The sequence below is a fragment of the Lithobates pipiens genome, unplaced genomic scaffold (genome assembly GCF_037356315.1).
Source record: "Lithobates pipiens isolate NorthernLeopardFrog02 unplaced genomic scaffold, aLitPip1_a1.2 Scaffold_8, whole genome shotgun sequence".
Lineage (NCBI taxonomy): Eukaryota > Metazoa > Chordata > Amphibia > Anura > Ranidae > Lithobates > Lithobates pipiens.
Genome location: NW_027507903.1, coordinates 3,573,028 through 3,585,733, shown reverse-complemented (window position 1 = coordinate 3,585,733; position 12,706 = coordinate 3,573,028). Strand labels below are relative to the sequence as shown.

General features: G+C 47.3%; 1 protein-coding gene across 1 annotated transcript in view; it reads right to left on the bottom strand.

Moving 5' to 3' along the window:
• The window catches only part of LOC143963779 (stereocilin-like), a 127,897-nt gene that overhangs the window by 2,852 nt on the left and 112,339 nt on the right, over positions 1–12,706 (bottom strand). Inside the window, exon 14 of the mRNA XM_077473508.1 lies at positions 5,923–6,070. Within this exon, the coding sequence (XP_077329634.1) occupies positions 5,923–6,070 (148 nt within the window). The remainder of the gene's footprint in view (positions 1–5,922; positions 6,071–12,706) is intronic.

The following is a 12,706-nucleotide window of genomic DNA, read 5'->3' as shown; positions in this document are numbered from 1 at the left end:
CCATTTATTCCATAAAGAATCTCCTGCAGAAAGAGATATTTATGGCGACCCTGGATCTAAGGGATGCTTATCTGCATATTCCAATAAGGGAGGAATGCCAGAAATTCCTTCGGATGGCAGTGCAGATAGACACAAAGTTTTACCACTTTCAGTGCCGAGCGCTCTCCTTCGGTCTGTCATCCTCCCCAAGAATCTTTTCCAAGGTTCTCGGAGAGGCTTTAGTTCCACTGAGGCTTCAATCAGTCTCAATTATCCCCTATCTAGACGATCTGCACCTAACAGCAAGCTCGGAGAGTCGTCTTTCTCAGGATCTGGAATTCACTCAACTCAACCTGAGTCGATTAGGGTGGATTGTCAGTCAGGAGAAATCCAAGACAACCCCAACACAGGAGATCCTGTATCTGGGTTACTGGATCAAGTCTGTAGATCAGAAAATTATACTGCCGGAAGGAAAGATTTTGAATCTGTGGCAGAGAATATCTTTTCTTCAATGCAGCCCCAAATGTACGGTGAGGGAAGTAATGTCGGTCTTAGGTCTTATGACGGCAGCCATTCCAGCCGTACAATGGGCCAGGTTCCACCAGAGAGACCTTCAGGGATTTCTGCTGGAACAATTAAAGGGCAGAGATCTGGAGGAGGAGGTATCGATCCCCTCAAAGATATAACGCTCCCTCTGGTGGTGGAAGGACAGGGAGAACCTAAACAAAGGGGTTCATTGGGTCCTTCCTATCACTTCAACACTAACAACGAATGCGAGCAGTTGGGGCTGGGGAGCCCACCTCGGCTCAAACTGGGTCCAGGACAAGTGGACCCCGGAAGAGAAATGTTTCTCTTCCAATTGGAAAGAGCTAACAGCAATCCTGAGAGCTGTTCTAGCTTTTCACCCCGCAATACAGGGTCACCATCTACAAGTCCGTTCAGACAATACGACGGCTGTAGCATACATAAACAAACAAGGAGGTACCAAAAGTCCTCGTTTGATGTTGGTAGCCAGACGCATTTTCCAGTGGGCAGAAGCCAATCTGGAATCTATTTCTGCAGTTCACCTGAAAGGGGAACTGAACAACACGGCGGACTTCTTGAGTCGACAAAAGATTTCGAACCAAGAATGGTCCTTACACCCAGAGGCATTCAATCTCATAACAACTCACTGGGGAAAACCAGAGGTAGACCTTTTTGCGAACAAAAAGAATGCAAAAGTTCCAAATTTTTTCTCGCTAAACCCAGGAGATCAGCCCCTGGCTGTAGATGCCTTGCAAACTCCATGGACTTTCAGTCTGGCGTATGCATTTCCCCCTCTTCATCTCATTCCGAGGGTCCTAGCAAGATTCTTCAAGGAGAAAACCTGTTTGATTCTAGTAGCACCTTTTTGGCCCAGGAGACCATGGTTCACAACGTTGCTACAATTAACAGACTGTCCGCCTCTAAGGCTTCCCTACAGACAGGACCTCCTGTCACAGGGACCTCTTTACCATCCACAGGTCGCCACACTGAAGCTTTCAGCGTGGTTACTGAAGAGGAAATCTTAAAGAGTAAGGGCCTGACAGATGAGGTAATTGCGACCTTACTACAGAGTCGCAAACCAGTCACGAGGGCTATTTACAAAAAAGTCTGGAAAAAATTTAATAGCTGGCTGAATAGCCGTGACATAAATACGGCTAATATTCTACAGTTTTTACAGGAAGGCGTAAACAAAGGATTAACCCTAAGTACTATTAAGGTACAGATAGCTGCCTTAAGTGTGTACCTAGATGAACGCTTACAGGAAAATCCTTTTGTCGCTAGATTCTGTAAGGCAGTCGCTAGACGCAAGCCAGTCAGAATCACCAAAGTCCCATCCTGGGATTTAGCAGTTGTACTAAAAGCTTTCTTGGGGTCACCCTTTGAGCCTATCTCAGAGGCCTCCTTAAGGCTTATTACATTTAAGACAGTTCTCCTGGTGGCAATCACTTCAGCCCGTAGGGTCAGTGAAATCCAAGCCCTTTCCATCAGGGAACCTTTTCTACAGATCCTAGAAGACAGAGTCATTCTAAAGACAGACCCTGGGTTCTTACCAAAGGTAGCATCTAGCTTCCATAGGTCCCAAGATATTGTCCTCCCTTCATTTTGTCAAAATGCAGCAAATGAGAAAGAGGAACGTTTTCATTTATTGGATGTGAGGAGGTGTATTCTAGAATATCTTAAAGTAACAAATCCATTCAGAATCTCAGACTCCCTTTTTGTCCTTTTTTCCGGACAGCGTAGGGGACAGAAAGCTTCAAAAGTAACCATAGCTAGATGGATTAGGCTAGCTATAGCAGAGGGGTATAAGGCCTTGAATAGAGATCCTCCTGAGGGTGTTAAAGCTCACTCCACAAGAGCGTTGTCTGCATCCTGGGCAGAAAGAGCTGGTGCCACCCCGGAGCAGGTATGTAAAGCAGCCACGTGGTCAAGCTTTTCCACCTTTACAAGGCATTACCGACTGGACTTAATGTCTAGTCAGGATCAGGCCTTTGGGAGGAAAGTCCTCCAGGCCGTGGTCCCCCCCCTAATCTGGTAAGTACTTGGGGATCCTCTCAAGGGCTGTCCTGGAAGAACACTTGGGAAAACTGCAGTTAGTACTTACCGGTAACTCCTTTTCCAGTGGTCTTCCAGGACAGCACGATCCCACCCTTTATTTGATTATAGTGATGTACTAATGTTATTACCTGTTATGGTTTATATGTTTTTCAGTTCCATCCTTCGGTTCTTGGTGAATGACTGACCAGGGACCTGAGGGACCCCCTTTTGAACTGTGGCAATGTGTTTCCTGTGTCGATGGGAGGAGCTCCATCTCTCAAGGGCTGTCCTGGAAGACCACCGGAAAAGGAGTTACCGGTAAGTACTAACTCCAGTTTTTTTCTTTGTTTTCTTTGTCTGAATTTCTCACTTCCTGTTCCTCCTCAGTAAGCTGTTCTGGTTGGCTAAACACCGCTCAGATGATGGTGTGAAGTTTACTGAGGAGAAACAGGAAGTGAGAAATTCAGACAAAGAAAAAAAAAACATTTAGAAGGGAAATCGAAGGAAAAGGTAAGTGAACCAATAATGCACTAGCTTAAAGGAACCTATTTAAAAAATAAAAAATGAAGCTTTACAACCCCTTTAAGGCTCGATTCACATCTATGCATGTTGCTTTTGAGCGTTTTTGCGGTGCTTGTCGCGTTTTTGGACACGTGTTTTTACTGCGATTTGGCCGCCCTTTTTGCATTTTTTTTTTCTTTTTTACACTGTGGTTGCTTAACAACCAGCTATATACAGTGAAAAGAAAACGCAAATTGCAGCAAAAACGCAGTACTTGCGTTTTTGATGCGGGTCCATTGACTTCTATTACATGCAAAACGCTGCATTGTGCATGAAAAAAAGTCCCTGACCCTTTCCAAAGACGCAGAGGCACAAAAATGCATTGGTGTGAACGTGTTCCATAGGAACCCATGTTAAAAAATTTCCCTGCAATGCAAAAAAAAAAAAAAAAAAACGCGTTAGTGTGAATCAAACCTTAGAGGGGCCGGACTGCGGCTAGTGGGAGAAAAAGGTCCAGACATCAGGGGGGAAAAGTAATGCCTCCTCATTTGTTTCTTTGGGAGTAATTGTGCCCAATCGGTGTCAATGGGATAAATTGTGCCCCATCATTGGTGACATTGGGAAAATATTGTGCCCCATCGTTGGTGTCATTGGGAAAATATTGTACCCCATCGTTGGTGTATTTGGGATAAATTGTGCCCCATCGTTGGTGTCATTGGGATAAATTGTGCCCCATAGTTGGTGTCATTGGGATAAATTGTGCCCCATTGCTGGTGTCATTGGGATAAATTGTGCCCCATTGCTGGTGTCATTGGGATAAATTGTGCCCCATTGTTGGTGTCAGTGGGATAAATTGTTCCCCATTGTTGTCATTGGGATAAATTATGCCCCATCGTAGGTGTCATTGGGATAAATTGTGCCCCATTGTTGGTATCAGTGGATGAAATGGTGCCCGAAGGGCCAGATAAAAGCAGGCAAAGTTTGCAGTCTGCCCCCCCTGGCCGCAGTTTCTCAACCAAGGAAGGCCATTTGGGCTCACCTCAGGTTTCTATGAGCGCGGGACCCAGTTTGGCCTGGGTTAATGCCATTAGTTGCCATGGTGTAGGAAGGCTGGCCTCCAATACAACCGATGATGCTCTAGGACCAATACACATGGTGTCATTTGATGCTATGGTGTTGACGGAGGCCCACCCCCAGCATTTCAGGAGATTATGGAAGTTCAACTCCTGCAGACCTTCTCCACCTCCCGCCCTCTGCTGCAATGCTGGGGCCAAAAGTTCAGGCTCTGATGTGAGGAGGGGTCTGTATGATTGGGGGCTCTGTGATTAAGGATTGTGTGATTGGTAGGCTCTGTGATGGGGGGGCCTCTGATGTGGTGAGAGGACTCTGATGTGATGGGGTGTTCTCATGTATAGGGGGGCTTGTGTTGCATTAGGAGGTCTCTGAAGAGATGGGAAGACTCTGATGTGATTGGGGAACTCTGTGATGGGGGGGGGGGGGGGGGGTGGGTCACTTTCTGGGAATCCCCAAGGTGCCATGAGTACGGGACCCAATTTGCCTACGATTAACCTTATGAGTTGCTATGGTGCAGGCAGACCAGCCTCTAGCACCATACCAACCAATGACTCTATAGGGCCATGTTGGTGGCCCACCTGCACCATGGCATTGCATGATGCTTATCCTGGGGGGAGGGAGGGGACCATTCAGGAGAGGAAGGAAGTCCACCTCCTTCAAACCCCCTCCACCTCCCACCCTCTGCCACGCTACTGAAGTAAATAAGTAAAGAGATGACTGTGTGATTGAAAGGTTCTCTGATGGTAGTTTGTTTGATTGGTGGGCACTGTGATGGGGGGGACTGTGTTTTTTTTTTTTTGGGGGGGGGCTCTGTGATTGGGAGCCTCTTTTGTGATGAGTGGACTCAAGGATGGGGAGACTCTATAATGAAGGTAGGCTCTTATGTACATGGGGCTTCTGATGTATGGGGGACTGTGTGTTTGGGAGGCCTCTGTGATTGGGGGAATTCTGATGTGATGGGAGGTTCTTATATTCTCTCATATTAACAAAAGAATTGGGACGCCTACCTTTACACGCACATGAACTTTAATGGCGTCTTACTCTGTAGGGTTCAGCTTCACCTCTTCTGGGAAGGCTGTTCACAAGGTTTAGGAGGGTGTCTATGGGAATGTTTGACCATTCTTCCAAAAGCACATTTGTGGGGTCAGGCAGTGATGTTGGACAAGAAGGCCTGGCTCGCAGTCTCTGCTCTAATTCACCCCAAAGGTGTTCTTTCGGGTTGAGGTCAGGACTTTGTGCAGGCCAGTCAAGTTCCTCCACCCCATACTCCCTCATCCATGTCTTTATGGACCTTGCTTTGTGCACTGGTCCAAATCATTTGGTGGAGGGGGGATTATGATGTGGGGGGTTGTTTTCCAGGGGTTGGGTTTGGCTTCTTAGTTCCAGTGAAGGGAACTCTCAAGGCGTCAGCACACCAAGACATTTTGGGCAATTTCACGCTCCCAACTTTGTGGGAACAGTTTGGGGACGGCCCCTTCCTGTTCCAACATGACTGCCCACCAGTGCACAAAGCAAGGTCCATAAAGACACGGATGAGGGAGTTTGGGGGTGGAAGAACTTGGCGTCCCAATACCTTTGGCAATATAGTGTATATGGGGCTTCTTATGTGTAGGGAGGTCTCTGACATGATGGAGGGACTCTGCTTCATCAAAGCAGTTGTGTGCATTGTTCCAGGCTCAGCTTTCCAATTGATAAAAAAACCTTTAAGATTTTTACATTTGAGACTTGGGGGGGCCTCCAGATTTTGCAGACTTTGGGGGTGCCACAACTGAAAAAAAGGTTGAGCATTCGAGTGTATACCCACCATACCTTTGTATATCTGGCTTCCGCCATATTCATTGAGGACCAGTATAAGAGCTTCCAGCTGTTCCGTGTCTAGAAGTTTCTTCTGCTGATCAGTTACTATGATGGCCTGAGACCAGGAGAACATCCGCAGCTGCTGGGCTGAGAAGGATACCTGGAATGGTGAAGAGGGGAAAAAGGAGAACATTCACTGCATGCCTTCTATTATACCCAGCAGTGAGTATGGTTTATAAAACGAGGGCAATGGATACTGCAGGTTTTGTTTATAGTATGCAGTGGTGGCTGGTGCTCAAAATTTTTTGGGGGGCGCAAACAAACTGAAAAATAGTGAACTCCCCCCCCATCAATTGCAGCCTTACTGTGCCCATCAAACGCAGCCACTGTGCCCCTCCTATGCAGCCATGTGTGCCCATCATATGCGGCCATGTGTGCCCATCATATGCAGCCACTTGTGCCCATCATATGCAGCCACTTGTGCCCGTCATATGCAGCCACTTGTGCCCATTAAATGCAGATACTTGTGCCCATCATATGCAGCAACTTGTGCCCAGTATATGCAGCCACTTATGCCCATCATATGCAGTCACTGTGCCCATCATATGCAGTCACTTGTGCCCGTCATATGCAGCCACTTGTGCCCATTAAATGCAGATACTTGTGCCCGTCATATGCAGCAACTTGTGCCCAGTATATGCAGCCACTTATGCTCATCATATGCAGCCACTTGTTCCCATCATATGCAGCCACTGTGCCCATCATATGCAGCCACTGTGCCCATCATATGCAGCCACTTGTGCCCATCAAATGTAGCCACTTGTGCCCATCAAATACCGCCACTTGTGCCCATCAAATACCGCCACTTGTGCCCATCATATGCAGCCACTTGTGCCCATCAAATGCAGACAATTGTGCCCGTCATATGCAGCAACTTGTGCTCAGTATATGCAGCCACTTGTGCCCATCATATGCAGCCACTTGTGCCCGTCAAATGTAGCCACTTGTGCCCGTCAAATGTAGCCACTTGTGCCCGTCAAATGTAGCCACTTGTGCCCGTCAAATACCGCCACTTGTACCCATCATATGCAGCCACTTGTGCCCATCAAATGCAGACAATTGTGCCCGTCATATGCAGCAACTTGTGCTCAGTATATGCAGCCACTTGTGCCCATCATATGCAGCCACTTGTGCCCGTCAAATGTAGCCACTTGTGCCCGTCAAATGTAGCCACTTGTGCCCGTCAAATACCGCCACTTGTACCCATCATATGCAGCCACTTGTGCCCATCAAATGCAGACACTTGTGCCCATCATATGCAGCCACTTGTGCCCATCATATGCCGCCACTGTGCCCACCGCCCCCCCCCCTCCCGTTCGTGTGGCTCTGACAGACCCCCCTGGCACTTACCACTTTGGTGGGGGTGGGTCAGCCCGACCTCTTGACCTTTGACCTCTGGGGGACACACCTGCTGACCTTTGGGGAGGTCCTTATTCCAATCCCTGAGTCCTAACCTTGTTCTTCTAGGGGAAACCCTGGCCAGTCAGGAAACAGGTCTGACGCCCTGCCTCCTGATTGGCGGGGAGGAAGGTTAGTGTGAAAATAGCGAAAATTAATTCACTATCGTCACACAATTGGGTGGGGCGCACTCTCTGCGCCCAGAGCCCACCCTATTTTGAAGCATATTAGAGCCTCTGGCTCTAATCAGGTGCTTCAAAAAGTACCATCCCCTCATAGGAATCCATGCATCCGACGTCCTGAAAGGGGCCGAGCACATGGATGGGGGGGGGGGGGGGGGTGTGGCGCCCGTGCGCCTACAGTGCACGGGCAGCCACTGATAGCAAGCTAAACAGATTCTACCTGTATTATTTTCAGTAAAAAAAAAAAAATCACATTGTTTCTGTTATCGATAAGCAGGGGTGGAACAAGGGGCAGGCAGAAGGGGAAGCTGCCCTGAGCACAGCGGAGCAAGGGGGTTGGAGAATGGACACAGGGCAGTAAGCCCCTTCTATGGTATGCATTAACAGTGGGGGAGGGGGTGCAGTTCCGCATCCTTGCCCTGGGTGCTGGACAAACCTGTCCCCGGTACTGCTGGTAAGAGATACTTTAATTTCTTGCATTCATTTTTTTACAACGGAATTAAACTGTATCTGAGCACCACAAACTGAAAATGCTATTTAGTTCATTTTTAATATTCAAATGAAACTTTCACCACCCATCCATCCATGTCTTCCTGCTTTATTTTGTTGAGATATCACTTTGAAAAAGACCCCCCCCCCCCCCCCCAGCCTTTCTAGCCATGGCCATCTTGGGTAAGGGCAGGTGATTCATGTGGCATTTATTTCCTGGAATCTATTTGCCCTTAGCTCAGGCATGCAGGCAGGAGGGTGTGCTTAGCTGAAAAAGCCCCTCCCTCCCATGAAGACTCCTGGGTGTCAGGACCCATAAACCAGATGGAGATAAAGTCCAGTTATGGCCAGAGCTGGCCACTCAGCTGTCGGCTAATTGCCAGCTCCTATCTCTCCACAGTGACTCACCTGTTGATGATCCTGCTCGTCAGTCCTGCCTACGTAAGCCATTCAGCAAAGTGGATCTCTTCCTTCACCTTGGTCAACATCACAAGAAACATCTGCGTTCCTGTTTAAAGACTGGCTTTGCTGACATCCCTTCTGGCTCCAGATCCTGCTTGCTGTCCCACTACATTGATCCCGGACTTCTGGCTTGGCTGACTATCCGTTCCAGTTACTGAACTTTGGCTATGTTTTGAATGCGTTTGTTCATTTTACTTTTATTATTAACCACTTTCAAACCGGACCAATTTGCTGGTCAAAGACCAGACCACTTTTTGCGATTCGGCAATGCGTTGCTTTAACTGACAATTGCGCGGTCGTGCGACGTGGCTCCCAAACAAAATTGACGCCCTTTTTTTTCCCACAAATAGAGCTTTCTTTTGGTGGTATTTGATCACTCCTGCGGTTTTTATTTTTTGCGCTATAAATAAAAATAGAGCGACAATTTTGAAAAAAATGCATTATTTTTTACTTTTTGTTATAATAAATATCCCCCAAAAATATATAAAAAAACATTTTTTGCCCTCAGTTTAGGCCGATACGTATTCTTCTACATATTTTTGGTAAAAAAAATGGCAATAAGCGATTATTGATTGGTTTGCGTTATAGCGTTTACAAAATAGGGATAGTTTTATAGCATTTCTATTAATAATTTTTTATTATTTTTTTTTTACTAGTTATGGCGGCGATCAGCGATTTTTATTGTGACTGCGACATTGTGGGGGACCCATCGGACATTTTTGGGACCATTGTCATTTATACAGTAATCACTGCTATATAAATGCAGTGATTCCTGTGTAAATGACACTGGCAGTGAAGGGGTTAACCAGTGGGTGGCAGTGTAGGGGTTAAGTGTTCCTAGGGGTGTGTTACTAACTGTGGGGGGGTTGGGCTTTCATTTAGTGAACACTGATCTCTGCTCCAATGACATGGAGCAGAGATCAGCGTCACTAGTTGCTAGGCAGAATGGAAAAATGTTGTTTACAACGGCACTTCTCCATTCGGCCGCTCCGTGAGACGATCGCGGGGATGCCCGCGGCGATCGAGTCCGCGGGTCCCGCGACCGGACTCACGGGGGTCCCGACCAGCGCGGGAGCACGCCGCCGGCGGCGCGCTCCCGATGGCAGGGCGGCAAATTTAAAGGGACGTACATGTACGCCCATTTGCCTGCCCGTGCCATTCTGTCGACGTACATCGTCGTGCGCTGGTCGGCAAGTGGTTAAACAAGTGTGATTTAACTGTACTTCTTACTCGGTCTGATTTCATGGTTTCTGACAAGTTTGCTGGCTCCTGTGTCAGGTAAGTGACACATAATGGACTACTATGAGATGCGATGCGATGCATAGTAGTCCATTATGCTTTACCTTTGCAGGGAATGAAAGAGGAAGTAAACCCATCAGGGTTTACTTCCTCTTTAATGAAATGGCAAAAATAACACAGTTTAGGAACGTAATCAAAACAGAAGCCAGGGTTTGGATGCCAGAGCGGGTAATCAAACGAGCCGGGGGGGGGGGGGGGGTCAGGAAACCAGAAGCCAGCGTAGTCAGTAGCAAAAATCAGGAATTGGAATGGACGTTAGCCAGGCCAAGTCACTCACAGGAGCACAGGGAGGATCGACTTATGGCGCGTACATACGACTGGACTTTCCGGCAGACTATGTCCGAAGGGATTAGTCCGTCGGACAGTCCGATCGTGTGTGGGCTAGTCCAACCGTTTTTTCGAAAAAATAAATCCGACGGACCTAGAAATAGAACATGTTTCAAATCTTATCCGACGGAATCAATTCCGACGGACTAAAAATCGGGAAAACCGTTCGTCTGTGTGCTGGTTCCGACGTACCAAATACGACGCAAGAGAAGCTATTGGCTACTGGCTATTGAACTTCCTTGTTTAGTCCCGTCATTACGTTCAAAATGAACGAACTTAGTCTGTTCGTGTGGTCAAGCCCGTTCGTTCGGAAAGTCCGACGGAACTCCACTGAAAGTCCGTTGGGAACAACGAATGGCTGGTCGGACCTAGTCTGCCGGAAAGTCCGGTCGTGTGTACGCGGAATTAGAGATTTGTAGACCACACAAGGGCAAGGAGGTAATGAGCTAAGCTGCTTAAATAGTGAAGAGGGGCTGGGCTGTAGGCTCGACTAATGGGGCAGGTTAATGGTAACCAGGCGAGACACTGTGGTAACAAGGAGTGGCTGGTAATTACCAGACAGCTGAGCAGCTTCTGAGCACTGAAAGAAAACAGATAGGGTCCTTTCACACGGGGCGGATCAGTTCTGATCCGCCCCGTGGATGTCCGTTTGCTCAGCGGGGATCACTCCGCCGATCCCCGCTGAGCAGGGAGATGACAGGTCTGTCTCCGCACACTGTGCAGGGACGGACCTGTCACAGCGCCGCTCTCCCCTATGGGAGATCGGATGACGACGGACCGCAGTGCCCGTCGTCATCCGATCCGATCCGCAGACGGATGGAAAAATAGCTTTTTCCTCCGTCACACTTTTTCGGATCGGAGCGGGTCGGATGTCAGCGGACATGTCACCGCTGACATCCGACGCTCCATAGAGCTCTATGGAGCACCCGTTCAGGTCCGCCTGAAAAACTGACAGGCGGGCCTGAACGGGACGTTAGTGTGAAAGGGGCCATACTCCTTAAGTAGCAGGAGCCCAGGCCTGACAGTGGGATGTATGACATCATTTTGGCCTAGGCTATAAACCAGGAAGCAACTGAAGAAATGTAAAAAAAAAAAAAAAGTGAATGTAATATACCTTCCTATCTGTTTACTAATGCTAGCAGAATAAGGATTACAAATAGTCAATGTCGATTGAGGGAGTTTACAGCGGGCAAAATAATGATTGGCTCCCCTGCAGATTGTGTAAGTTTTGCCCACTTACAAAGAAATGAAGGGTCTATCATTTTAATCATTGGCGTATTTTATATGATAGAGACAGAATATCAACCAAAAATCCCGAAAAAAACCACACATGATACAAATGTTATAAGTTAAGTTGCAGTTCTGTGAGTAAAATAAGTATTTGATCCTCCAAGCAAAACGCGACTCAGTAGTTGGTGGAGAAACCCTTGTTGGCGATCACAGAGGTCAGACGTTTTCTTGTAGTTGGTGATGAGGTTTGCTCACATCTCAGGAGGGATTTTGGGTCCTCTCTTCTTTACAGATCTTCTCTAAATCCTTAAAGGTTTCTTGACTGTCACTTGGCAACTAAATCCCTCCATAAATTTTCCATGGGATTAAGGTCTGGAGACTGGCTAGGCCACTCCATGACCTTCATGAGTTTCTTCTCGAGCCACTCTTTGTTGGCTTGGTGGTATGTTTTGGGTCATTATCATATCACCACCCATCTTCAGTGTTCTGGCTGAGGAAAGAAGGTTCTCATCCAAGGCCACTCCATGACCCTAATGTACTTCTTCTTGAGCCACTCCTTTGTTGCTTTGGCGGTATGGTTGCTTTGGTGGTATGTTTTGGGTCATTATCATATCACCACCCATCTTCAGTGTTCTGGCTGAGGAAAGAAGGTTCTCATCCAAGGCCACTCCATGACCCTAATGTACTTCTTCTTGAGCCACTCCTTTGTTGCTTTGGCGGTATGGTTACTTTGGTGGTATGTTTTGGGTCATTATCATATCACCACCCATCTTCAGTGTTCTGGCTGAGGAAAGAAGGTTCTCATCCAAGGCCACTCCATGACCCTAATGTGCTTCTTCTTGAGCCACTCCTTTGTTGCTTTGGCGGTATGGTTGCTTTGGTGGTATGTTTTGGGTCATTATATCACCACCCATCTTCAGTGTTCTGGCTGAGGAAAGAAGGTTCTCATCCAAGGCCACTCCATGACCCTAATGTGCTTCTTCTTGAGCCACTCCTTTGTTGCTTTGGCGGTGTGTTTTGGGTAAAAAAAATAAATAAAATACAGCGCTTAAATATATTTAACAGTGAAAAATAGTATATCGTGTATCAACAATACTAAAAAATGTGTAATAAAATCCACCACGTGAGTTGTGATGAATTATAAAAGAGGCCTGGTATCAAATGTCAATGGATCAGCATTTCTAGGACATCTTTAGGGCAAATAACATCAACGAAGACATGTTCGAAAAGGAATGTTGAAAAAGGAAATCTTGTGAAGAGGCCGCCACCAATTGCATGAAGGCCTATGCCCCCTGTACACGCGGTCGGATTTTCCCCACTGAAAATGTTCGATGGGAGCTTGTTGTCGG